The sequence below is a fragment of the Eschrichtius robustus genome, chromosome 11, assembly GCF_028021215.1.
Source record: "Eschrichtius robustus isolate mEscRob2 chromosome 11, mEscRob2.pri, whole genome shotgun sequence".
NCBI lineage: Eukaryota > Metazoa > Chordata > Mammalia > Artiodactyla > Eschrichtiidae > Eschrichtius > Eschrichtius robustus.
The window spans coordinates 97,303,500-97,330,684 of record NC_090834.1 but is presented as its reverse complement, the minus strand read 5'-3'; the positions used below and the strand labels follow the sequence as shown (position 1 = coordinate 97,330,684).

The 27,185-nt window shown below is 39.9% G+C and overlaps 1 protein-coding gene across 1 annotated transcript in view; it reads right to left on the bottom strand.

Moving 5' to 3' along the window:
* HSD17B12 (hydroxysteroid 17-beta dehydrogenase 12) overlaps nt 1-20,099 on the bottom strand; it is a 165,562-nt gene extending 145,463 nt beyond the window's left edge. The window contains exon 1 of the mRNA XM_068554437.1: nt 19,811-20,099. Coding sequence (XP_068410538.1) covers nt 19,811-19,970 — 160 coding nt within the window. The 5' untranslated portion in view covers nt 19,971-20,099. The remainder of the gene's footprint in view (nt 1-19,810) is intronic.
* Nucleotides 20,100-27,185: the final 7,086 nt, after the last annotated feature.

The window sequence follows — 27,185 nt, the reverse complement described above, 5'->3', positions numbered from 1 at the left end:
TACGGTTCCAGAAAAAGTATGGGTGGGAAATGAGGTTAAAGCTGCTCTCAGAAAGGATGTCTCAGTAATATTTCTGAATTTTACCTATCTCTGTTCTCCTTGAAAACCATTATAAAAGATAATCACTAATTGGCTAACAGCCAAAAAAAATATATTCCAAACACCACTATCTATATAAAGCATAAATAAAAGATGAGGCGGAAAGCAAAGAATGACTTTTTAAAAATGGTGAAAATGACCCACTTCAGGTACAGAATAATCTAAAGAGTAAGTGCAAACAGAAATTCTCCTCTTCAACAAGCATATACACGACTACTAAGGTCCCAACAAGGCATCACCATGAGAATGTGGTGTTGAATGACTCAGTTCTTTTGCAATGACGTAAATCATAAGCTCAGAAAAAATAGTTTTTTTTTTATTTTCTGGTTTTTGCATTATCATTTTAGAGATAAGCCAATAGGGGATGCTATTCAGAAGTTCATTTATAGCTGCCTTTGCTTTACAAACCTAATCAATCATAAGGGTGTAGTTTCAATATGCTTAGGAAAAAGATTAGCAAAGAGACACAAACACTGCACTTCTCGATAAAGTCAATAAATGTACAGCTTTCAGAGGAGCTTAGAAAACAACAGTCTTTTGTTGTTTTAAAAACTGCTTTTGAATAAAACTGTTTGTAGGCTCCAACTTATCAGTAAGCTTTCTAAGCTTTTATTGTGTTGAAAGTAAAGTGATGGAGGACAACTCCATGGATATTACCCAGGGAATCACGTTTTATTAGGTCAAATGACAAAACATTAAAACTTAGTTTTTTATTACAGATAGATCAAATTAATTTTTTAAAGTAGCAAATGGGGCAGAATAACTTGGGTGGGATTAAGCCTTCAGAAAGATCTTCTAAATATCATGTACATTTAAACAAATTATTCATGTTATTTTAAGTGCATCAAAGAAATCCAGAAGTTCCAGCTAGGATCTTCTACATAATTCAGTGGCAGGCAGACCAATCCTCTGCAGTCCTAAGAGAAGAAAGAATTCGATCTGCCTGGTAACACAATTGATCGTTCCCAATCCTTTTCCCCATTTATTTAAATCATGGCTAACCATAAGAAGAGTCTTCTAGGCAGAAGGATAAACTAGTACAAAGCCTGTGCTGTAGATGCACAAGGAACAGCAAGGAGGCCAGGATGGCTGGGGTGGAGAGAGGCAATTGCATTCAGGTCTGAGTTCAAATGTCACCTCATGAGAAAATCTTGCCTAACTACCCTATATAAAACTAGCAGGGATACAAACTTCCTCTCCATGCTCCTGTTATTCTCTATTGTCTACCTTGCTTTATTTTTCTTCTTAGTACATCTCATCGCAAGACTTACCAAATATTTGTTTGTTTATTGTCCATCCTTCCCTATTAAAATGCAAGTTCCATGAAAGCCAACACTTGGACCATTTTGCTCATTGCTATCCCCCCCAGCACACTGCAAAGTATCTGGCACACCGAAGATGATCAAATATTTGTTGAATCAATTAAATGAAAGATTAATGATGGGAGTATGGAGACAGCCCGAGAATAGACGATACAATATCCATGATATATGTTGTACGCCTGATATGAGGTGCCAATACCAAATAAGGGGCAGAAATGGTAGTAATATAAAAATGTAACAACAAATACAGAAGAAAAAGAGGCATAAAGACTACAAAATTAAAACTGGTGATAATAGCCGTCCTAGTCTTCTTATACTTGCCTTTGATCTGTTACCAGAGAATCAGATTCTTTCACTAATCAGCAATAAGACCTTACCTTAAATAATACCTGTTTCTTAAACACAAGAATAGTCATCTTTCCAAAACCCATGAGTGTTTCACCTCTGAAAGAGGAAGGCAGGAAAAGAACACACACACACACCCCTTCATTCAAGGGACAAAATTTGAGTAAGTTACCGAATCTCTCCTATCAGAAGTGACACACCCACACAAAGAAGCACAGCTTCCCTTGAGCCCCAGCGATGGTGCATGGCCAACCTGAGTCTTGACAGGCCCAAGAGGCTTAATTTCTTATTGTACTACAGTCCTTTTAGACTTGGTCCTTGCATTACTGCTATTCAAGATGAACTCAATCTCTATCTTCTTTTTAAAATAGTATTTAGACTCACGCATCAGGCTCTCCTGGTTCTTAAAACAAACTCAGCATCAGTAAGGCCATATCCCTATCTGAGATACAAAGCAGAATCCATGTCCCTAAGCTCCTGTATCTTTGTTCCAGCTTTTCAGTGACTCAGATGGCACATTTCCCCATTTGGACTTTAAAAACAAGGGAATTTAAATAACACTGAATCTCTAACCTTATATTCGATTGTTGCCCCAACCAGGAATATTTGAAATGGATTTCATAATTTTTATATTAATAATACATTAATATGGGGAAATGGCAAAGCTAAGAATATACCACCAGGGTAATGAACACTATTGACTTCTTACTGGCTTTGAAATGGAATTAGAGAGAAATAAGCTCTAAGGATAGTAACAGACCCACACATAACATGCACCCACCCCACCTTCACTTCTTCATGTCCAGTCCTGATCCTTTTCCAGCTCAGTTGAACTACACTGGGTCAAAGTCTTCAGATTACTAGGTACTTCCTAAAAATAAAGTTACTTAGACTAACTTAAAGTAGACCATCTTATGACATTTACTTCAAATTAATTGAAAACCCAATATTCCTAAATCATTTGGTAACAGTTCTCAAAGAATCTTGGCAATAAGACAGTTTTCACATACTTATACTCTTTGGCTTTATAAACTGTAGACCTGACTAAAACAATTTAATGGCCTAATATGGCCAAGAACTCAATGACCAGCATAATCAGGAATGAGACTTTATTTGTTTAATGAGACGTGCAATCATATCTCATACCAAAGTTGGCCTCCTTTCATCCATTTCAGTATTCAAATGAACTGCAATATATTGTTTATCCAAGTCTATAGGACCTTACATCAATTATAAAATTTTACTCAAAACAAGAAAATCTCCCTACTTTTCTACTGAATCTGTAGGTTAGGATGCTTTCAGCTGAAATAACAGAAATAGCTTTAAGAAAAATGGGGTTTATTATCTGAAAACAAAAGGAAGTGTAAGGCACCACCAGAATGGGTGAATTCAGCAGCTCAATGACAGAATCAAAGACCCAGATGCTTTCCATCTTTCTGCTCTGCAGCCCTCAGTGTGCTGGTTCCTTCCTCAGTTTGTCCCCTCTGGTCCCAAAGACGGCTACAGGCATCACATCCTCACAGACCAGTACCCTTCCTTCTGCCTCTTTTGAAAGGGGAGGAAAGCTTCTCAGAAGCCCTCGCTCCAGGAGATTTCTTACATCTCATTGGCCAGAACTGTGCTACATGCCCATTCCTAAACCAATCTCTAGCAAGGAGAGAGGAATCATCAAAATAAGTGTAAACTACGATTGGGCCCCTGGGTCTGAGGAGAGGGCCATTCTCCTCTGAAGTATATGGTTGTCCAATACCTATACAAATCTGGCATTCTGTCAACAAGCAACCAACCACATCTGCCACAACTCCCTCAAATGCTGTACTCACTCTGTACTGACCATATGGCAACCATCTCCTGTTTAGTAGATCAGAACTAAATTATGGAGAGGAAGAGATTAATTCATACCTTAATGCAAACATAATCCTAATGAAGTTCATTCAATATTTAGTCAGTCATCTGTATTTATAAAAAGTGTAAAAACACTTAAAACAGGCTAATCCATCAACCAGCCTGAGAGGTAGCAGAACTCCCATCCACAGTGAAAGATTATAACATATATCAAATCTACTTCAAATCTACTATATTTCTTTTATTATTTCCAGGAAATAACTCCTCCTACCTTTTCCTTGGTCTTTATTCGTTGCTTTGTTTAAAGAAAATGAAACCAAGGGCAAATATGGTGATGGGAATTAGAGCTAAGCCGGTAGTGCCCTGTCCATATCCATGCTGACCACACCATTGGACAGCACACTCCAAATGTGTCTCTTCGCCCCAAGGGCTTTATCTGGGGGCTGAAGCCAGCAACACCCAAGTGCACAGTGGACATAATAAGTACTATCGAATTAGTGTTCCTCACCACCAACAGCCCTCAACCAGTGACTAATGGCCATTGGTATATAAAATACTTGAGCTTCCAGGCCCTGCAGGTGAAGTAGCTCTGAAACTTGAGTTCTACACTAGCTACAGGTGATCACAGGTCTTGATAATAGCCCCTTTATTGGCTGTGTTCCCTTCCCTGTCTCCCTCCCTACTGGTGTTTCTTGGGATCATCTTCCAAACAAACTAATTGCACTTGAGTCCCTGTCTCAGTATCTGCTTCTGGGAGAACCCAAAGATAGGAATGCAAAAGGAGAGAAAAGTAAATGTTTCCATTTGAAGAAACATTAACACATTGACAAATAAAAAAAAAAAAAGTAATTCACAATTTTCAAAGCAGTAATGTATTTTGAAGCAAGTATTATTAGAAGATTTGGGTGTTTATACATGGTCCTAATCTTTGCTATATTTTTTAAAATCAGAATCAAAGTACATCCGGAAACTATTTCCTCATATCAAAGATAATACTTTTGCTCTGGAGAGCTAAAAAGTACCATTATGTCATCAATGTCATAATTCATAAGAATCTAGCTTAAATGAAGGTTGGAATAGAAAACTTTAACTAAAGGAAAATTACCCTCTGAATATCTTTAAGCCTGAGACAAAAACAGTAGGGTACCGAGTAAAAAATGACAGGAACTTCTAATTACCTCTTACAATAACGCTTCTAATACAATAATGGAACTTTAAACAGTTATGTCAAACTTGAGAGTCTTCCAATTACATCAGAGTTGAAATGACACTTCACTGCCAATAACTTAACTATAACCTTAATCCATTATACCTAACCATAGCCATTGCATATGTTAAAAATAAAGTTGAAGTATTTATTTAAAATTAACATAATTTGTGGTTAAATTAGTTTAACTTTTCATGCAGAAACCCAGCTTACATCAACAAAGTTGTTTAAAAAAAAGTTTTAGGTATGTTCTAAAATTGACATATATTAGATACTCACTTCAAAAGAAACTTAGGTGTTGATCATGACAAATGTGCAACAGATCCCAAAATAAATCTCTGAAGCAATTTGAACCTCACACAAAGGCTCTGATCAACTCATGGGGCAATTCTATTTCTAGGTTTCTAACTGAAAATGGAAGGGGGAAAAAGGCCCCATGTCCCGTTTGTGCATAATGCTTTGTACAGTGTTTCCAGACACGATTCAGAGACTCAACATCTCTGAAGATATACAGAGTGGGTATTTTTAGACATAATTTGATAGATGCAATAAACAGAGGGGCTGACTGAAAATTCCACAGATAATAAATGTCAAAGGAAGGTGGACTCTGAACTCAGGTCTTCTGATTGTGTTTCCCTGCTTTTCCGCCTAAAAAGGAAATAGCAAACATTTACCAAACTAAGCCACCAAGTGCTACATGGGATACACTCAAACAGCTCAAAAATAATGTTCTCCTTGTCCTAAGATATTACATGTTGAGGCTCCAAAGTTTCTATAGATCGTAAGATATAGCATATAATTTTTGACAACTATAATTGATTGCTGAGCCAAAGGACTCTGGTAAGGAGCTCCAGAACATCAGGCTCGGGCCAGTGCTAATCTACAGGAAGACTGCCGGACATCCACCCAGAACCACACGGGAATCACTGCTTTCCTCCCAAATCCTGCTCCTTCTCTTTGGGTTCCCACGGTCGGTGCCCAGTGTCAGCCTCTGCCGCCTCATTCACCCACACAACATACCTGTGACGAGGGCCCAGGACTTCTACCTCTGTCTCTCGTCTGACTCCCCCGCTCAGTCCCTGCCCCATGACCTTAATCCAAGCCACCATCACCCATCACCAGTCTCCTGCTGGTCCCCCCCCATCTCCTGGGTGGCTCCCTCCACATCCATTCTCCAAAATGCGAGAGTAAGCGGTCCAAATACAAACTCGATCATGACATCTACTGCTTAAAATCTTTCAATGACTTCCCACTGCCCTGAGAATAAATAAAACCCTCACGGAGCCTCAAGGTCCTTTAGGACTGGCCCGCTGCCCATTTCTCTAAGTCTTATCTCTTGCCTCTCTCCTCTCAAGGACTGTCTGCCCAAAGTTCTTGAATGCTCTCACTTTCCTCAAGGTCTTCACGCCAAGTCTTCTCTCTGCTGGAAAAACTCCCCTGTCCTCCAACCCCCCACCTGCCCACTTCTCATTCATCAACGCAGTTTGCAGAGTTCACAGGAGTTCCAATCCCAGAGGCTCCTCCACTTCCTAGCCATGTGCCTTCAGACAAACTGCTTGACCTCTCTATTATCTTAGCTTTCTTTCAGTCAGATGGGGATAGGACCTACCTTATTGGAGTGCGTGAGGAGTACATGAATTCACTGAGGCATTTAGAAGAGTATCTGGTAAATGGTAAGCTTTTTAACAAACATTTTGTCTTATTACTATTATTAACATCATCATCTTCCTACTACTTTTCTTCCACACCTTGGATTAAATTTGACTTCTTACAGAAACTTTTTTTTTTTTTTTGAATGGTCAGAATGGCAGATTTCATTATTTTTTTTTATTATTACTATTTATTTATTTATTTTTGCTGTGTTGGGTCTTCGTTTCCGCGTGAGGGCTTTCTCTAGTTGCGGCAAGCGGGGGCCACTCTTCATCGCGGTGCGCGGGCCTCTCACTGTCGCGGCCTCTCTGGTTGCGGGGCACAGGCTCCAGACGCGCAGGCTCAGTAGTTGTGGCTCACGGGCCCAGTTGCTCCGCGGCATGTGGGATCTTTCCAGACCAGGGCTCGAACCCGTGTCCCCTGCATTGGCAGGAAGATTCTCAACCACTGCGCCACCAGGGAAGCCCCTCTCTATTCTTTATAGTGAAGCTTCCAAAGTCCTCAGCTATTCTTCCTATGGTCTTACCAAAAGCAAAGTAAAATTTCAATTATTTGCATCTACCAAAAACCATTCTTATTGACCCCACTACCCTCACCCCCGATCTCCAATTAGTGAAGACTGGGAAATACTGGATGTGCTGCTTGTGGTTCTTCTCATTGCATAGCAACACAGAGAAGTTTCAAGTTTTCTCTCTTTTTTTCTAATCTATTTCAAATGCACAAACACAGAACTAGCCTAAAATAGAATCTCTATTTAACTGTCAAAGTTATATGTAAATATTTAGTACAGAAATCACTTGAAGTTTTAACACTATTATAAACCAAGCCCTGGTACCAAGAATAGCTATCTGGCTAAAAAGCCTGCACGTGTAGTCCACTGCCTTCTTCTAAGGCTAGCCCGACCCCAGTCCAGTGTTTCCCAAAATGCATGAATCAACTTAAGAATCAACTTAATTTGTTAAAAATACATTTTCCCGTGTTCTTTTCTTAGAGAGTTTGATTGAGTAGGTCTGTAGTGAAGCCCTAGACTCTCTATTTTTAACCAACACATCCAACTGATTCTTATGTCCCATGGATATTGGCATAAACAGACCTTTCACTGTCAGACAACATTTGAGGAAGTCTCCGACGTATAAGCTCTTGGACAGGAACTGCAAATTGCCTTAGAATCACCCTTATCAGGAGCTTCGGCAGGAAATTTGGCAGGAGCCCGGACTCAGAAAACCTGGATTCAATTTCTTGTGTCACTTACTAGCTGTGTAACCCCTCTACCAGTCCCTGCAGCTCCCTCTGGTCCTGGTATATTACGTGGAAATAATAACTACAGGGTGGTAATGGCAATCACTGGAGAATACTTGCAAAAGCAATTTGTAAATTAAGATGTCAACATTACGGTAAAATTTCATGAATTCAGCCTCCTCTAATTCAGAATGTGTGAACATCATTGTCTAACCCCTGTGGGTTTTTTTTTTTCACATTATCTATAAAGAGATCATCCCCCCCTTTCTCATGACAGGCAATGATAGGTACTGGAACACACAGATAAGAAGCTGCTCCCCGTTCCACAGCAAAATTATGACTGAATGTGCAAGATTAGGAGAGCTTGCTTACTTTATTAAGTCTGTTTATGTGACAAGATGGGAGTTTCAGCAATCATTAGAGCAAGCTTGGCAATATTTCTACTGGAAGTGAGCTTGGTGGTGAGCAGTTACTGCCGGCATTACAGTAAAACCAATCTGGAGAATGAGATTTCTACATACGAGGAAGGTTAAGGGAACTCTAAAACTGGAATTTAAACTTCTAAAGGATACTGCACCCTTTTCTGGCCACCTTGAGAAGCAACCCTAAAAACTATACAGTATTTCCTTGGCAATTTAGTGTCACCAACATCATCTGTAGTTAGGGCTACAGGCACAGCCAAGACTATAGATAAGAGACATTGGATCGACCCACTTGGCTTGTAGCACTATACATAGTGAAAAAGTCCCCGGGTCTTAACATCCATGTAGGAGTGTACCAAGGGTAGGAAACACGGTACCCTCGGGGCTACAGAGATGTGTGTCATTTCTTCGAGAGTTCAGGCTCTTGCACAGAGAAGGCTTTTCGCCCCATACCAGTTGCGGAAATGGGATGAAGTTCAGTTCTGCCAGCATCCTTACTGTTAGCACTCATCACCTCTGCCTGTCCTCCTCACCAGTTTTCCTCTCTTAATTCATCCCTGACAAGTCTCTTCTATTCTGCTGTCAGAGCCTGCCGCTCATCACTCCTACCACTGCTTTTAATCAACCGACCACCGATGCAACCCCCATTTTCTGCTCTTTGCCACTGACCCTCTTGCCTAAACAATCTCTAACTGGATGAATGAACTTGAGCAAGTCATTACCTCTTCCAGCTTATTTCCCTAATAGTTCAACTGAAGAGGTCACCAACAGCCCTTCCAGTTTTGTTATTCTATCATTAGTCTCTTCTGCCTCCTAATGATTTTTCAATTTTCTCAAGTTTCTCACAAAATGGCTGACTAAACTTTTGTAGATTATCAACCAACTGCAGTATTCATTTTTTCCATGAAGCAAACAACGCATATATTCAATGCTCTGTGGTTAACTTTCTAGCAGTTATTAAGTACATACATTGACCATTCAATGCCTTTACTACCAAAGAGATTTTCCAGGAAATTCAGCTCAATGTCCCCAAAAAGTCTGAAGGCTCTAGAAGGCGTGGGTTCATTTTCTCAGGCCTTTAAAATAACAAAACTACATTTTGATCAACACATCCTAGAATTCAGTTTTTTCACTCATTCATCTCAGCCTTACCAATTAGCAAGGTTTCACTGGAACTTTCATTGGAAAAGTCTTTCTTACTAAAAGAAAGCCTACTTGTAACAATTTTATAAAGACTCGGGGATGAATAATAAATATAGCCATTAATATTGAAATGTTTATTAAATCTGGCAAAGTGGTTGATTTCCTACAGCAATTTCCTAACACAAGTATGAAGGAAGATTAGCTTATTACCAATGCTACACAAGGACATCTCTTTGCTCTCACTGCATTTCACACTTTCAAAACTGTTATCCCAGCTCTGCTACAATAATTCCATAACCAGTCTTTGTCTAGTCAGTCTGGGTTTAACTTCAATCTAGCTTTTTAGGTGTCACTTGAGGTTTTAAAACAAAGAGGAAAAAAGGTGTACAAATTATTTTGTAAAACACAACCAAAAAAATACAAAAGCAAAGCAAAACACCCCATCCCCATCAAAATATAATTCAAAGAAAATATATTCATTCACTACGTATTATTTATTGTGCACTCTCGAGGGGCTTGTAGTTTAGAACAAAGTCATGAGTGCAAGCACAGACACACACACAAACAACCAAAAAGGTAAAGTGTGGAAAAGCCCACAAAAAAGCACAAAACAAGCACTATCAGAGTTCCAAAAGTACATGATGGCTTCCATGTGGGCAGCTGCACATAAACATTCAGAATCAGGACTCTGAAAAGTAGGTAGAATTTCATGAACAGGAGGAGTAAGGAAGAGTGAACAACAGAAGAAAGAGCACTCCAGGCAGAGAGATCAACATTCAACAACCACTGAAACTACTGAATGTCTCTGCACAAGCAAAAGGACACAGAAGCAGAAAGAAGCGGTAAGTACAGGCACATCTGGGACACAAAGACATTCAGGGCAGTCTAGTTCCAGGGTCTATACTATGAGAACTTCTTCCTGAGGTTATAATCTATATTTTGTTTTCAGACTAAATAATTTCATTTTTAGAGGTGGGGAGACCACTAATATTTCTTAGATTTACAACTAATAAGAGAAAATAGAAAGAGAAGATAATTCCCCACAAAAAATACATTATCCCTCAAAAACACTGGAATACCTGAATATTTTCATTCATACAACAACTATGTATTAGCACTTATTTTGTGCAGGCTCTGTCCTAGGCACTTGAGATACGTAAGTGAACAAGAGAGACAGATCTTTGTCTTCATGGTGCTTCCATTCTAACAGGGGTAGACAAACAAGAAATGTCATACATGAGCAAAGTATGCAGTATGGGAGATGGTGACAAGTGGGGTTTTCATCTAAACAGGATGAGATGGGAGACTGGAATTGATGTATACACACTATTGATGCTATGTATAAAATAGACAACTAATGAGAACATACTATATAGCACAGGGAACTCTACTTAATGCACTATGGTGACTTAAATGGGAAGGAAATCCAAAAAAGAGGGGATATATGTATATGTATAGCTGATTCATTTTGCTGTACAGCAGAAACTTACATAACATTGTAAAGCAACCATACACCAATAAAAATTCATTTTAAAAAAATAAATAAGTAAACAGGATGAGAAGACATTGGAGGGATCTGAGCAAAGGATCACATGATCTGACTAGAACTTTTCAAGGATCACTGGCTGCTCTGTAAGAACTGATTATAGGGGAGCCAAGGTGGAATCAGAAGGACAGGAGGCTGTTATAATAATCAAGGCAAGAGATTTTGGTGGCTTACACCAGAGTGGTAGAAGGAACTGGATACTGGATATTTTGAAGTTAAAGTCAATAGGATTTCCTAATAGACTGTATGTGGGTGAGAGAAGAAGAGCTGAAAATGACCCAAGGTTTTTACAATGTAGTTGAAAAGTTGCACAGAACCAGATTTTTCTAAGTCCATCGTATCTCAGGTTCACTAATGGGGACCATATTTCAAGGAACCACTTAGTAAATCTTTTCACAAAGCAAGCAATTCTCCTGGAGTACTGTGAATCACCTCCTAATCAATCTATTCACAACTTCAGATTTCCAATAGTTTATCTGCTGAGTGAACTACATTTCTTGGTTTCAACAATCTCTTTTCATCAAATAAGAGCAATGTATACAAATAAAGATGTCTTAAATATATGTTACTTGGCATCCATAAAAACACATAAGATGTTACATGAGAACCTCATTTACATCTCATTTCACTGTCATAATAACCCTGAAAAGTAACAGCCCCATTTACTAGATGAAGAAAGTTATGCTCAGAGGTTAGCAATCTTTCTCCAAGGTCAAACTTCTTAGCAAGTAGCAAAGCTCAGACCTGCTGTACTGACCCTAAAGCCAATCTTCCGTTAGCGTTACTGTTCCCCAATGTCATACTCCTGAGAGGCAGTAATTGTTCAAAATCTTTAGTTCTCTAGTCTTTCCTCCTTTCCCCCAATGACTAGATCATTTAAGTAGAAATAACTTCACTTAATAGTGGTAAGGATAACTTTTCAGAAACTGGATAGTCTCCCTGGAATTGCCAGTTAGAGACCAGGCAAACACGTTTTTTCACCAGACAAACACGTTTTTTCACCAGACAAAATGAATAAGAAAACAAAGCATTCCTTCTGAGACGGATGTGTGGCAGACTTCTCAACTATCACATCATGGTCCTATGGCGTGACCTCGAGAAAGCAATAACCCAGTTTCAGGGTTCATGCAACGTTATCATCCAGTCCCTGGTCAAGAGTAGAACTTCCCATACCACAGTGATTAGATTTTCCCCCAGGGAGAAATAGTCTTTGAAAGATGATAACCAGAAAGTGCACAAAAATGGCCTCCCTTACTATAAAGTATGAATTTGCATTTTTAAAGGCAATTTTAACTGAGATTATGTGAATAATCTGCTCTTCTCTACCTCTGTGACAATGCAACAGCTTCAGAAAGATCACAGAAGCAAAAACTTCTGTTTAAAGTTGCAACTCAGGGCTTCCCTGGTGGCGCAGTGGTTAAGAATCCACCTGCTAATGCAGGTGACACAGGTTCGAGCCCTGGTCCGGGAAGATCCCACGTGCCGCGGAGCAACTAAGCCTGTGCACGACAACTACTGAGCCTGTGCTCTAGAGCCCACGAGCCACAACTATTGAGCCCGAGTGCCACAAGTACTGAAGCCTGAGCACCCAGAGCCCAAGCTCCACAAGAGAAGCCACCAAAATGAGAAGCCCACGCACCAAAACGAAGAATAGAACCCTCTCTCCACAACTAGAGAAAGCCCACTCGCAGCAACGAAAACCCAACGCAGCCAAAAATAAATAAATAAATAAATTTACTTAAAACAATAAAGCTGCAACTCAGCATTACTCTTCTGCTTAAAATCCCCACAATTGTCTTCCGTGTTCTTAAACAGCCCTGCTCACTGGCCCCTGAGCCCCTCTCCACTCCCATCTTACATCATGCCTACCCTTTCTTGGCTCCAAGCGCTCAGGCCTTGTTTTAAGGGGACCCTGCTCTTTCCCACCTCAGGAGCCTAGCACCTGCTGGTCCCTCTGCTCTGTCTGCTACTCTTCACTTCCCTTCAGATCTCAGCTCAGTCATCACTCTGACCTTCTTTCACAAGCTCCCATAGAACCAAGTGTGTCTGCTTTCCACCACTTAACAGGGCAGTTTGTTCCTGATTCCTGTTTGCCATCCCACTGGTCTGTTACAAGGTCCATGGCCAGCCTCAGGAGGATGTGGATGGTGGGTGGACAAATGAACAGTGTTGGATCACATTCTCCACCAAGATGGTGAAGGCTTCACCCTCCCTGCCTCCTAGCCTTAATCGTAATCTATCCCAGAAGGCAGAGACACAAATTGCTATATTTTAATATTTTTATGTTCAGGAAAGATGAGCGGGAGAGAAATGGAATAAAGGATCTGTGCTACAGACTGAATTCATATGCTAGAAACAAAATGTATATACTGAAATCCTAACCCCCTCAATATAATGGTATTAGGAGGTGGGGTCTTTGGGAGGTGATTGGGTCATGAGGGTGGAGCCCTAACAAATGGCATCAGTGCCCTTATAAGACACCCCAGAGAGCTCCCTGGCCCCTTCTGTCATGTGAAGACAGAAAAAGAAGACAGCTATCTACAAACTAGGAAGCAGTTCCTCATCAGACACCAAATCTGCCAGCACCTTGATCTGACTTCCCAGCCTCCAGAACTGTGAGAAATGTTTGTTGTTTAAGCCACCTAGCCTAGACTATTTTTGTTATAGCAGCCTAAACGAACTAAGACACACTATTAAATAAAATTTCTTTTAACTTATCCTTATCTACAAATGGCTTTAAAGGCAATGGAATTGATCTATTCAAACCCACTTACCAATGTACTCTGCTCACTAACTAAATCTTTCAATAACTTTTTTCTGAAACTGAAAATTATCCTCAACCAACAGAAACAAACAGAAAATTAGTTTCGAAGCTCAATAGTCTCACTTGAGTAGCAAAGGTAATCTGTTTGCTGAAGATGCAGTCAGCCAGCTAATAACCTTTTCTTACTAAGCCTTATCTTGTCAATTAGCTCAAGTGATTAATATATAATGCTACAAAGGCTAATAATATTACTAATACGTTATTAAGCATTTATGTACTAGGCACTGCACCACCTATTTTACACAGAATAAGTATTTTCATTTACCCTTCACAACAATCCTATGAAACAGGCTCCAGTATTATCCCCATTTTGTAGATGAGGAAAGTGAGGCTCACAGATGTTTACTACCTTACTCAATGTTACACTCTAGTTTAAACTGGAGGAGCTAGAATCCAAGTCTAGATTTGAGTCTCTGAGGTCTCAGGCTTGACCCTTAAATAGGAAACTTATTATTGCACAGAAAGGAAGAGGAAGAACAGAAAAGAAAAAAAAAAAAAAAAAAAGGGAGCAGGAGACAATGGAGGCTGGTGTGAGGTTGGAGGGAACAGCTCAGAGTAAGGAGGCTGAATTTCTAATTCCAGGAAACCATCCTCTTTGGTTTTTCCTCCAAATAAGACCAGGGCATGCTTTTAGGGCCGATCCTCCAGTTCCATCTGTTTCCTCTTACACAGCTCTAGCCCTAGTGCTTTAAGGTTGCCACTGCTAACTCCAATCTGGAAACTTTGTTCCATTTAGGCCTATGGACTCCCTTTTCAGAGATGAAGTGAAGAATTAATAAATATCTTCAAGAACTTTTATGACTAAGTTCATCTGTTTCTCTGCCCTCCACCACCTGCCCTGCTTTAAAAAAACAAAACAAACAACCAAACAAAAAAAAAACAGCTTTTTTAAAAAACACTGTGATCAACATCAAAAACAAACTCACCAGCAAGAACAGGTCTACCAGAATGTCAACAGGGAGCATATTACACTAACCAAGCTGGACCTCCGGAGAATCACTAAATCCATTTGAGAATGCCAGACTGATAAACAGAAAACAGCATTCAAGGTCAGGTACTGATGCCAGTCAAACCCTTTGCTTTGTTAAGCACCTTGAGTGCCTTTCCAATGTGTTGATGGTTACAAATCTGAAGAAAATACCGAGCTACTTGATTCTAAAATGTGCTGCTTATCCTGAAATGCTTCCAGAATTACCAAGCATGTCCAGATTTGAAAGTGTGCCTTAAATCAAAAAGCAATAAAGTTCCTAAGGTATAAAGGAATCCACCCCAAGTATCCACGTAGTCTGTAAGCCAATCCCCACCACACCCAGCATGTAGATGTTGCATAACGGACAACTTGGCTTTGCATCCTGATCCTGTAACTCACCAGCTATGAAACCACAGACGAAGTCATTTACCTAAGCCCCTGTTTCCTTCTCTGTACACTGGGGATTTTGGAGCACAACTCAAAGAGAAATTAATGATAATCTATGTGAAGTGCCTGGAACACTTCAAGCATTCAATAAGTGATAGTAATATTTCTTCTGGACTTGCCAAGTTAAATAACATTTCATACATACATATGTACATACATAATCATGTAATACCTCAAAACCTAGTTAAAGAAAGGGACCCACTGTCAGTGGGCCCTGGTCACTCAAGTAGCCTTCAACAGTTTGAGGTAACTAGACTAATCCTGCACAGCTGTCTGATGTAAAAACAGTAATTATGTACCACACCTGATTTTGAGAACCCTTTGATTCTTGGAGCTTGGCTAAGCAGAGCCAGCTTTGACGAATGGCTTTTCCACAGGAGAACCCCAACACCCCATACCCTTTTTAAGTCCTCATTGTCTACTGAATTAGGAAAACCTTGCAATACTACAGAGCCAAATGAGTTCCATCAGCTTTGGAAAATCTCAGGGATCTGCTAATGCAGATGTGCAGAGGGCAAAATACAGAGGAGAAGACCCTTTGCAAAATCTAACTCACTCCACAGAATGGAATATTTTTTGTTGTTGTTGTTAAACTTCATACTTTATTTGGATTTCATTAGTTTTCCTTTTTTTATTTAATTAATTTTTATTGGAGTATAGTTTGCTTTATAATGTGTTCATTTCTGCTGTAAAGAAAAGTGAATCAGCTATACATATACATATATTCCCTCTTTTTTGGATTTCCTTCCCCACAGAATGGAATATTATTCAGCAATTAAAAAAAAAAAAATGAAGCCACTGAAACTTGCCACAACATGAAGGAACCTTGAAAACACTGTGCTAAATCAAAGAAGCCAGCCACCAAAAACTTCACATTATCTCATTCCATTTCCATGAAATATCCAGAATAGGGAAATGTATATAGACAGAAAGACTAGGGCTCGAGGGGGTGGGAATGAGGGAGTGACAGCTAATAGGTACAGGGTTTCTTTTAAGGAAGATGAAAATGCTCTAAAATTAGGTTATAATGATGGTTGCGCAACCCTGTGAATATAATAAAAACCTTGAATTGTACACTTTAAAATGGGTAAATTGTATGGTCTATGAGTTATATCTCAATAAAGCTATTTTAAAAATCTAACTCATTAACTGATGAACTCCAATGATGGAAACTTGCTCAAATAAATGCAAAATGTGTCTACGCTCAAACCAAATTCTACAGATTACATTCTCTGTTGCTCCACAGCAAGGACTATTCTCTTCTTAGCACAAACTGACCACCTTTGTTAGCAATCTTCTTTTCATTACTTGCTACAGTGACCTTCAAACAACTTGAAGCTCCACTTTCACAGGATCTCTTTGTTCTCGGAAGAGATACAGAAAGTGTCACATGACAATGGCAGGCAAGAGAGCCTTACCTCCTAAATTGGCTAAACCCACCTGCTAGGGACCTAGTGAAATCAGCATGATTCACTTGAGTGGGACTGTTACTGGAGAGAACTAGGGAAGGGATGACCCAGCTCTTGATTAGAAGATGAAGGAGATAAATTAGAGGATGGGCCATGTAATGGATGGTCTTAAAAACCTACTAGACTAAGGAATCTGTGGTCTGGAATATTTTTACAGATTGCAAAGCACAACTGTATTTTGGGGATTTTCCAAGGTTTTTTTTTTTTAAATATCTAGAAGAGCTTATATCTGATCAATATGCCAGTTACTGTGGGAAAAGACAAAAAATGAGGACCCACAGTCCCTGCCTCTCAGATTCTAAAATCTGAAGGGGAGAAATTAAACATACTCACATACAGAGACTTAAGAATAACAAGTATAAAAATATACTACCAACTCAACACACATTATTATGTAATACTTAAAATAATTGGTTATGGAGAGGAAGATGTTAAATAAACATCAGTATTAGAAACCAGGCAATGCCTCCCTAATGACACCAAGGTGCCCTAAAACCGAGTTCCCTTATTGAGTTTATGATTAATCTCTCTACCCAAAACTTTATTCCTTCTCTGGTCCCCTCTGACCTCAATCCTGTGCTAACTGAACACTAATCAACCAGAGTCAGATGACTGAAACTGCCACTGTCCATATAACATCATTAATGTACTAAAACTGCTGTTGTCAATAACATCATCAACGTATAAACTCAGGCTGTTTCTCCACTACAAGATGAGCTCACAGACCCCTGAGCCGTGGACCACCTGGCCTGGGAATCATAAACCAGAGACACCCTCACTCCCAAAACTATGATTAGGAAATGTTACAGAAATGTCCCTAGATGATAATTAACCCCAGCCTCTTTGTTCTTTCCCGTAAAAAACAAAAAAAACAAAAAAAACAGAACCTTAAACTCAAAGACCAAGTTGAAGTGGATCTGAGGCTTGTCTCCCACTCCCCTGCTTGGTGCCCTGCAAATAAACCCTTACTTTGCTGCAAACACTTACTGTCAGAGTTTGGCTTTCAGCACCACAGGCACACGAGCCCTTGCCTGGTTAGTTACACTAATAACTGGTTGAACAAATTACCTATTTTTAATCACAATTTAACCCTAATTATTCAAATGTCATCTCTGCTGGTTTGTTTTTCAAATTATTTCAGTTTTTCTTTGTTTTTCAAAGATTCCCTGAATTTGGAGACATAAAGGAAGACGTATTTACTTTTAAGATCCAGGCCACCACATGTAAGTAATGTTAAAAATAACAACTTCATTATTTTTTCTACTTAAGTACTTAAAAAAGACAGTTTTCCCAACAAGTGAACTGGATAACATTTCACTTTATGATACTATGATCCTCTCTGTTATATCCCAGTGTTCTAGTTCAAATTTCATTTCCAAATCTTTTAAACATTGCCCTTAATTTATCAAACATCCTTCCTCTGGGGCCAAATCTTTTCAATATAAATAATACTTATGAAATGGCAATGTCATATCACTTGGCTTTTTACTATGGATTCATATACAGATGACTTGGTCCCTTTGAGTTATTAGCCACTATGGTCAATTTTAGATAGTTGCAAAAAAAAAGTTTTTACCATAAGTCTTTGCTTACATATTACAAAACTTATTCATCTTGATATATAATTTCCTAAGGCACTAGGGTCTTGTTCAAAAGTCAACAAGTGGACTTCCTTGGTGGCGCAGTGGTTAAGAATCCGCCTGCCAATGCAGAGGACATGGGTTCGAGCCCTGGTGCGGGAAGATCCCACATGCGTCGGAGCAGCTAAGCCCATGTGCCACAACTACTGAAGCCCGCACACCTGGAGCCCGTGCTCCGCAACAAGAGAAGCCCCAGCAATGAGAAGGCTGCGCACCGCAACAAAGAGTAGCCCCGCTCACCACAACTAGAGAAAGCCCGCGCACAGCAACGAAGACCCAACACAGCCTAAATAAATAAATAAAACCTTCATTTAAAAAAAAAAAAGAGTCAACAAGCAAGTTTTCCAAACATGACAACCAAGAATTTGGGCTTATCAACCGTGAAATTACAATCTTGATTATAATCAAGCTGAGCACTTCACTTGCTTTTTCAACGATCAAAAAACAATTAAGTGACTTTTTAAAATATGTATTATGTTAATAGCTGCTTCACATATTCATTCCTACTTGAGATGTTTTCTCCTTTTGTTGCTGTCCCAAAATGTTAATTTATTATGTTTTTCCTACTAAGTTGTTGAAATGTGTTTGAGTGAATAAAGTTAAGAATATGGAGTAACATTATTTGTGTACATTATTTGAGCCTAGTCTGAAAGCAACCCCTAACTACCCCAAAATTCAATAAAATGCTTTGTGAAGTGAACATTCAATTATAAAACAGCAGAATGAATAATCACATCGGAGAACGGCATATCACTCGGTTTAAAAAAAAAAAAAAAGCTAAAAGAAACAAAAAATAAGGAAAGAAAATCAGCAAAAAAGGCAGAAAAAGAAAAACAGTAAGCGCAAAACTTTCCTCAGATGTTTCCCAACTTCTCCAATCTGACCTTTCTCCTCCATCTTCAAAATCCCCCGACTAGATGGAACAAGACCTGTTTGTTTAGCTCACTCTTTCTGGGGATACTTTTTCCTGCAAATGTCCTTCTGCAGAAAGTATTTCCGATTTCTACATGAAGAGTTACCGTTTTGCAGAAGCAATAATTCTTGCTACTCATTAGGACTCCAGAACAGTTAACCAAATTTTTTTGGTAAATTACATGAACTAGGCCGAATCCAAGGTTCCAAAGAGCAGAAAGTCTTCTGAAATTCTGTGTCCTCTTCCTCCACCCTCGCCCCCCAAAAGGCAACAGAATGCTTTTCATCCTGAGCACAGGGCCAGTATTCAAGACAAAGACTTTGTTTTAAAAACACTCATAAGGGGCGAGCCAAGGTGGGTAGAGTGCGACTGAGGAAGCAAGCAGCAAGGCGACTAACTCCGTTAACCCGGAACGGCTTAAAGGACACAAGCCCCAGGGAGTTCAGGCCAGATTTCTCCCGCGCCCACCAAGTGGCACTTCAGATTCGCTGACTTAAGCCAGCAATGTATTTAGTATTTAAAAACTCTACAAGTCTAAGCAAGCCAGAAAATGGCTTAGGGGACAGGCAGGTATGCGGGACGCAGGAGTCTCAGAATGGAGGAGAGGGGAGCTGGGGACGGGAAGGCCAAGCGCTGGGCCCAGAAGTGAACAGCGCGTACCAGGCCCGGCCGGGAGCCGCGCGAGCCGCAGCAAGAGCGAGGGGGCCGGCGGCCCTGGATTCGACTCACCTGCCCATTCACCGAGCCCCGGTCCGACCCCCGCCTCGTGACCCAAACCCCAGACTCTAAGGGCCGTGAAGAGCGAGCACGAGATGCGCAGGGCCAGGTAGGCCACGGTGCCCGCGCCCACCCAGTACAGGAAGCCGGCGGCAGGCAGACCGCTCTCCATGGCTTTCAACCAGGCCTCACTACCTTCGTGAATGGAAAAAACAAACGAATGAATGCAGGCAGAGGCGCCGGCCGTGAAGATGAGGACTACCGTAATAGGCGCTGCTCCTACACAGCTTTGGGCCTAAACCCCGCCCATGGCACCATATCCGTGCCGCCATTGGTGATCTATCTTTCTCTCTGCATGTAGTGCGTCGGTCATTGGCTGACCCTAGTTTCACTGCCCCGCCCACGACCCCCCCCTTGCTCTCACCTAGCCGCGTTTCCGTTCTAAGGCGGCGGATCGCTCACCTGCCAATCAAACTTCAGTCCCGCCCAACGTGTCCCCACGCCCCCAGGATTCCGCCAGACGGCTGCACGTCTCACCGCCGCCAAATCGCCCAGGTCTCTCATTGGCTGGAGAAGGCCTCGCGATTACCGAAGGTTGTGCTCCTATTGGCCAATCAGACCCAGTCTGGTTTGAGCTTGGGTTTGAGGGGGGAATGGGGTCAGAGACAACGCTAGTGAATGGGAAGATTGTAGTAAGAAGTGGACGTGGAGCCATGGTTTTATTTTCACATCTTTGTTAAACGATTCTGTACCATTGTTAAATGTGCTGTCATTGTTCCTGTAAGCTTTTCCGAATAAAGGCTTGCATCTTCTGTTTCTGTGCCGTCCCCACGACACACCTTCGCTCCGGTTACACAGCCTTATGGAGGGCCTTCTAAATGCCAGGCGTCCCTCTCGCGCGGAGCATTAAATAACACAGTTCCCCATGTCTTGGAGTTCAAGGCAAATAACTTCATGGCGTCAAATGACTATAATACGCAATGGCATAAGAGCTATAAAATGAATGAAAGATACATTATGGGAATACAGCTTGATGAACAGTTAGATGGGGGAAGGGCTCCATGTTTTAACTGGACTTAAAGGACTATAGAGATTTTTCTTTTACTTTCCTTTTGTATTTCTTTTTTTTTTTTTGGTGGGGGGCGAGGGGGAGTGGTGAGACGGTACAAAAGTGCACAGTCCAAGTACAGATACGAAAACCACCGCAGCAAAGTTCCAGGGGAGTAGGACCACAAGGTAAATTTAAGAAATTGTGTAATGCCATATGGTGCTTCACACATACTCCTTCATCCTCCCATCAGGAGTTTTTGTTTCTTTTTCTGGCAGGGATTTGGGAATCATATAAGATACCTAAAATGTTTTCTTAGTCAGTAGGGGCTGCTGATTCAAGACTTGAGAGTTTCTTAAAAGGCAGAGACTTAAGGGTAATAATTCTAAGGGTCAACATTTTAACACATCTTGAAGCTAAAGTCATAATTTTATAATATTTACTTTAAGAGCCTTATGTCTCCCTGCCCAACCCCCTCTCTCCTCCTCTTATAGGATTAATTAGATATAACCTCTCTTATGGGATTATATATTATTTCTCCACTCCCTCTTATAGGATTAATTAATGTTCTTCATAAACTGTCAGTTGTCCAGCAGAATTCAGCCATGTGAGTTGAGCTGGCACCATATTTTGTTATAATTGAATTTGATATCTTTGGCTGGGGCTGCCTGTCCAATTCAACTGAAGTCTCACCACTCCTCTCCCTCCACCTCACCTTCCTCCTCTCGCTCTTGTCAAAACCTTTGCCTACAGTACAGCCCCAAATTTATATATCCCAATTCATCATTGCTCACCAAAAAAGGGCCCTCCAGATATTCAATCCCATTCTTCTTAGAATAAGGTGGAAGGAGGGGGCAAGAGTTACATAAACTAAAAATACATATTTTGTGGCATTTGTATGTATGTACTGTATGCATATATAGCTCACACTACAATTTATGATTATTGGGAACACTATGCTGTGAATCCATAGGACCTAGAATAGTACCTGGAACTTAGAGACACTCAAATATCTAACAGATAAGTAGAAGTAAAGATTCATTCATTCAACAAACACTATTCTGGGAATTCCCTGGCGGTCCAGTGATTAGGACTCTGCGCTTTCACTGCCGAGGGCCTGGGTTCAATCCCTGGTCAGGGAACTAAGATCCTGCAAGCCGCCCAGCACAGCCAAAAATATATATATTATTCTGCTCTAATTATGTACCAGTAACTGAACTCGGTACTAGGTATACAATAGTGAAAAAAATGGTCAATTCTTAATCCTCATCCTATTTTATCATTCAACAGTGGGTGGCCACTGTTTTCCTCACCAGCTGCTCCTTCCCAGAGTCCTTTGCTGGCCCTTGCTCTTGATGACCCCTAAATGATGCAATGCCCTTGGGCTCAGACCCCCGCTCTCTTTACTTCTCTACATTTTATCTAGTCCCTTGTTTTTTTTGCTTGTTTGTTTGTTTTTGTTTGTTTGATCTTGGCCACACCACGCGGCTTGCAGGATCTCAGTTCCCTGACCAAGGACTGAACCTGGGCTGTGGCAGTGAAAGCACCGAATCCTAACCACTATACCACCAGGGAACTACCATAGTCCCTTGTTTTTAAATATCAACTGTAAGCGGATAATTTCCAAATGTCTCTGGCCAGACCAGAGTGTGTATACACACACACACACGCACACACACACACACACACACACACATCTCCACCTGCCTACCCAACATCTCCACTCAGATGTACGATAAAAATAAACATCTCAAATTTAACATTCAAAACAGAACTCTACTCCGACCATACACATACCCCTCCCTTCCCCTGTTAAAGGCACCACTATATACCCACTTCTGAAAGCCCAAAATCTAGGGGTCAACCTTGATTTGATTTTTTGCCTTTCCATTGCATTCCCATATCCAATTCTTCAGCAAGTCTTTTTCATTCTACCTCCAAAATATACCTTGACAGACCACTTCCCCCACTTCTGCTCCTACCAACCTAATCCAAATGACAAGTATTCCTTACCTGGAATATGGCAATAGCCTCCTAACTCGTCCCCCTGAAGCCTGTCTTGGCGTTTGTTCTCCATGAAGCAACTAGAATTTTTTTAAAGTAAATTAGATATCTCTTTCGCTCAAATCCTTTCACGGACTTTACATCACGTTAACAAAATCCTCCAATACCAGCTTAACTGCCCTGACCTCTCCAGCAGTATCAACCACCCTCTCCTATGTTCACTTGATTCCAGCCACACTTTTTGCAGTTTCTCAGATAAGTCAAGTTCATTTCAATCTCAAAGTAGTTTTACTTCTTGTTCCCTCTCCCTGGAACCTCTTACCTTCTATTTCCCAAGACTCAGTCCTTTACATTATTTAGACTTTTGCTCACCACTTGTGATTTTCACTAACTGACCTACATAAATAGACCAAATAGCCTGTCTCCTTTGCCCTGTCACTACTTATCCTTTTACCCTAATTTGTTTTCCTTATAACACTTAATGTTTTCAAATTCTTTGATTAATTTTTGTTCATCTTCCCAATAGCATGTTAAGTTCATGAGGACAGTGATCTTTTCTTGTCCACCACTGTTCTCTTCACCTCAGATGTGCACCTAAGAGTACTTGACACTTAGTAGGTATTCAATAAATACCCATTGAATGGATGAATGATGAATGAAGGAAAACACTTTAGCAGGAGAGACAGACATTAAGCAAATATCCAACTAATTATATGGTAAAAATTGTAATAAGTACAAAGAAGAAAAGAATAGGGCTTAAGGCAAGAGGATAGGTGGGGAGAGGAGACTGCCCTGAAAGGCCTTTCTAAGGAAGTAGCATTTAAACTGGATCTAAGGATAAGCAGAAATTAATCTGGCAAAGAGTGGAGTGGAAGAGAGGAGAGGAAAGAGCAACAATACCTGTTAATGGTTTTGAAGAATACACATATGTGTCTTTAGCACCTATCATAGCATCTGACATAAAATTAAACAGGCATTAAAAAATAATTGTTGATTTTGGATTTTTCTTAATAAATAAAGACAGGTACCATAGAAATATACTTTCCATTGCTGTTAGAGTTCATATTAAGTATGTTATTTTAACTCAAGGAATATTGAAGATTGAAACCACCTCATTTTGATATCTGTTCTTTTTCTATAAAATCTGGGCACTACCCATGCAATTAACAGGAATAATTTTTATTAAAAATGTACACATTTATTCTGATCACCTCAACTTCCTTTTAGAAATATTAATTATTCTATTCATTAAAAGTAAAAAAAAGAGGCTTCACAGAGTGAAGTGGTACATGACAGAGTTAAGCCCTTTCTGGTTCAGACACTTACACACTTTTGGAATTGAACAACAATCCTTTGCCCCTGGATAAACTTTATGAACCTCTAAAAACACTAATACATACAGGAACCTATGGTGATCTACTCCTATTCAGCAGTATTCTGTGCTAAAATTTAATATAGACCACGGTTCCCAGAGATTGGTAGAAACATATGAAACCATTAAAAACTCTCCAAAGAGGGAGCAAAACTATAAAACTTTGGGCTTGGTGTCAGGGAAATCTGGGACAAGATCCTACTTCTACCTCTTATTAGCTGTATGATCTTGGGTGGATTTAGCTACTAAGCATTCAAATTCTACATCTGTAAAATGCGGCAATACTACTTAAGCAGCGATTGGCACAGAGATATTGTGTTCAGAGAGGTTGGTACTACTTTTATCCCCATTTTACAGATGAGGAAAGTGAGGCTTAAAACATTTACATACTTTTCCTATGGACACATAGAAACTAAGTAGTAGAATTGGGATTTCAATTTAAAAGCTGTGGTTGAGGGGGTTTCCCTGGTGGCGCAGTGGTTGAGAGTCTGCCTGCTAACGCAAGGGACATGGGTTCGAGCCCTGGTCTGGGAGGATCCCACATGCCGCAGAGCAACTAGGCCCGTGAGCCACAACTACTGAGCCTGCGCGTCTGGAGCCTGTGCTCCGCAACAAGAGAGGCCGCGATAGCGAGAGGCCCGCGCACCGCGATGAAGAGAGGCCCCCGCTTGCCACAACTAGAGAAAGCCCTCGCACAGAAACGAAGACCCAACACAGCCAAAAATAAATTCATTAATTAATTAATTTTTTAAAAAAAGAAAGAAAGCAACAAATGTTCAAGTACAACTGGTGTCTTAAAAAAAGAAAAAAGCTGTGGTTGAGAAAACCATAATCTGAAAGGATATACGCACCCCAATGTTCATTGTAGCACTATTTACAATAGCGAAGACATGGAAGTAACCTAAATGTCCATCATCAGATGTAAAAAAGATGTGGTACATATATACAATGGAATACTACTCAGCCATAAAAAAGAATGAAATAATGTCATTTGCAGCAACATGGATGGATCTAGAGATTATCATACTAAGTGAAATAAGTCAGAGAAAGACAAATATATGATATCACTCATGTGTGGAATCTAATTTAAAACATGAAGATACAAATGAACTTATTTACAAAACAGAAACAGACTTATAGATATCGAGAACAAACTTATGGTTACCAAAGGGGAAACATGGTGGGGGAATAAATCAGGGGCTTGGGTTGAACACATACACTACTATGTATAAGACAGATAACCAACAAGGACCTACTGTATAGCACCAGGAACTCTACTCAATATTCTGTGATAACCTATATGGAAAAGAATCTATAAAAAGAATGAATATATGTATATATATAACTGAATCACTTTGCTGTACACCTGAAACTAACACAACATTGTAAATCAACTATACTCTAATAAAACTAAAATAAAGAAATTCATGGAAAAAAACTGTGGTTATGCAATCATTTCTCAATAACTAGATCAGAGAAGGCAGCATTTTTAAAAATGCTTAAGGGCGAATAGAACAGTCTCTAGAAATATTTGGTTGTTACACAGATAACATACTCAGACGTAACCACATTGAATTTCAGTCTCATTTATTTAAAAGATTTAGAGTTCAGAATAATCTTTAATATGGAAAAAAATGGGAATCAACCAAATTGTATCATATTAATATACCAATATTCCCATTTAATTGTAAATTCATTTGCAGTATTTCTGTAAACTGAGTTCCAGGTCAGATTTTCATGGTGAAATCAGGAGTAGTTCAATATAATGAAACAAAATTCTGTAATTAGAGAATTACATAGAAGCTAGGAATTTTTAAGAATACATTACAACAGAGCTGAATCCTTCATTTGTCTGTATAATAAAACTTACATATTTATAACAGTTCTGTCTTCTATCTCATCTTCATTTAAACTCAGTTCAAAATATTGCACTTAATTTCTCCTTTAAGTTCAGTTGAGGTGTTCAATTCTAGGTTAAAAAGAAATAGTGCCATGATAAACAAACCTGTGACATTAGAAATTGGGAGGTTTCCAAATAGTAAAAATTTAATTTCTTTAACACACAGTAGTACCATGACATGAGCATTAACGTTTATATGCTTCAATATTGCATTATCGTTTTCAAAGTGACTTCACATATATTATCCATTCAAACATCACGTTAGCACTCTTATTTTTTCAACAAGGAAACAAACTCTTTGAGATGAACTTCTTGCCTAAGAACCACTCTGGTGCAGTAGGCCTGTTTCTAGAACCAAGGTGTTTGCACTAAAAATCCAGTGCTCTTTTCTACTCTTATCACCTACCTTATAAGAGAACTTAACGCTCACATTTCATGCAACCTTCTGTAAATATATAAAACTAAACTAATCATTTTGAAACAAATGATTGAAAAAATACAGTTTTAGTATTTTATTTTTTTAGCTTCAAAAGCTCACAGAAGTATATAAAAACCATCCCACCTCATTTCCTGTTCCCACTAATGCAGCTGGCAATTTGGAGTGCATTCTTCCATTTCTTTTTCTATGTAATAAAGCTATATGATATATACAACATACATACTTCTTTTTTAGTAAAAAAACTGTGAAGAGGTAGCCAAGATGGTGGCGTAGGAAGACCCTGAACGCACCTCTTAGCAAGGACACACCAAAATTACAGCTACTTACAGAGCAACTATCTATTTGAATGGCCTGAATACTAGCAGAAAAGATTTTTCACAACTAAAGACATCAAGAAGGAACCACAATGAGACAGGTAGGAGGAATGGAGATGCAATATAGTCAGGACCCACACACCTGGGTGGGCAACCCACAAATGGGAAAAATATCACAATCATTGAGGTCCTCTCCGTGAAGCAGGGGGCCCAAGCACCACACTGGGCTCCCCAGCCCAAAGGTCGTGCACCTCCTGCACCAGGAAAATAAGCCTCCAGAACATCTGGCTTTGAAAACCAGCAGGGCTTA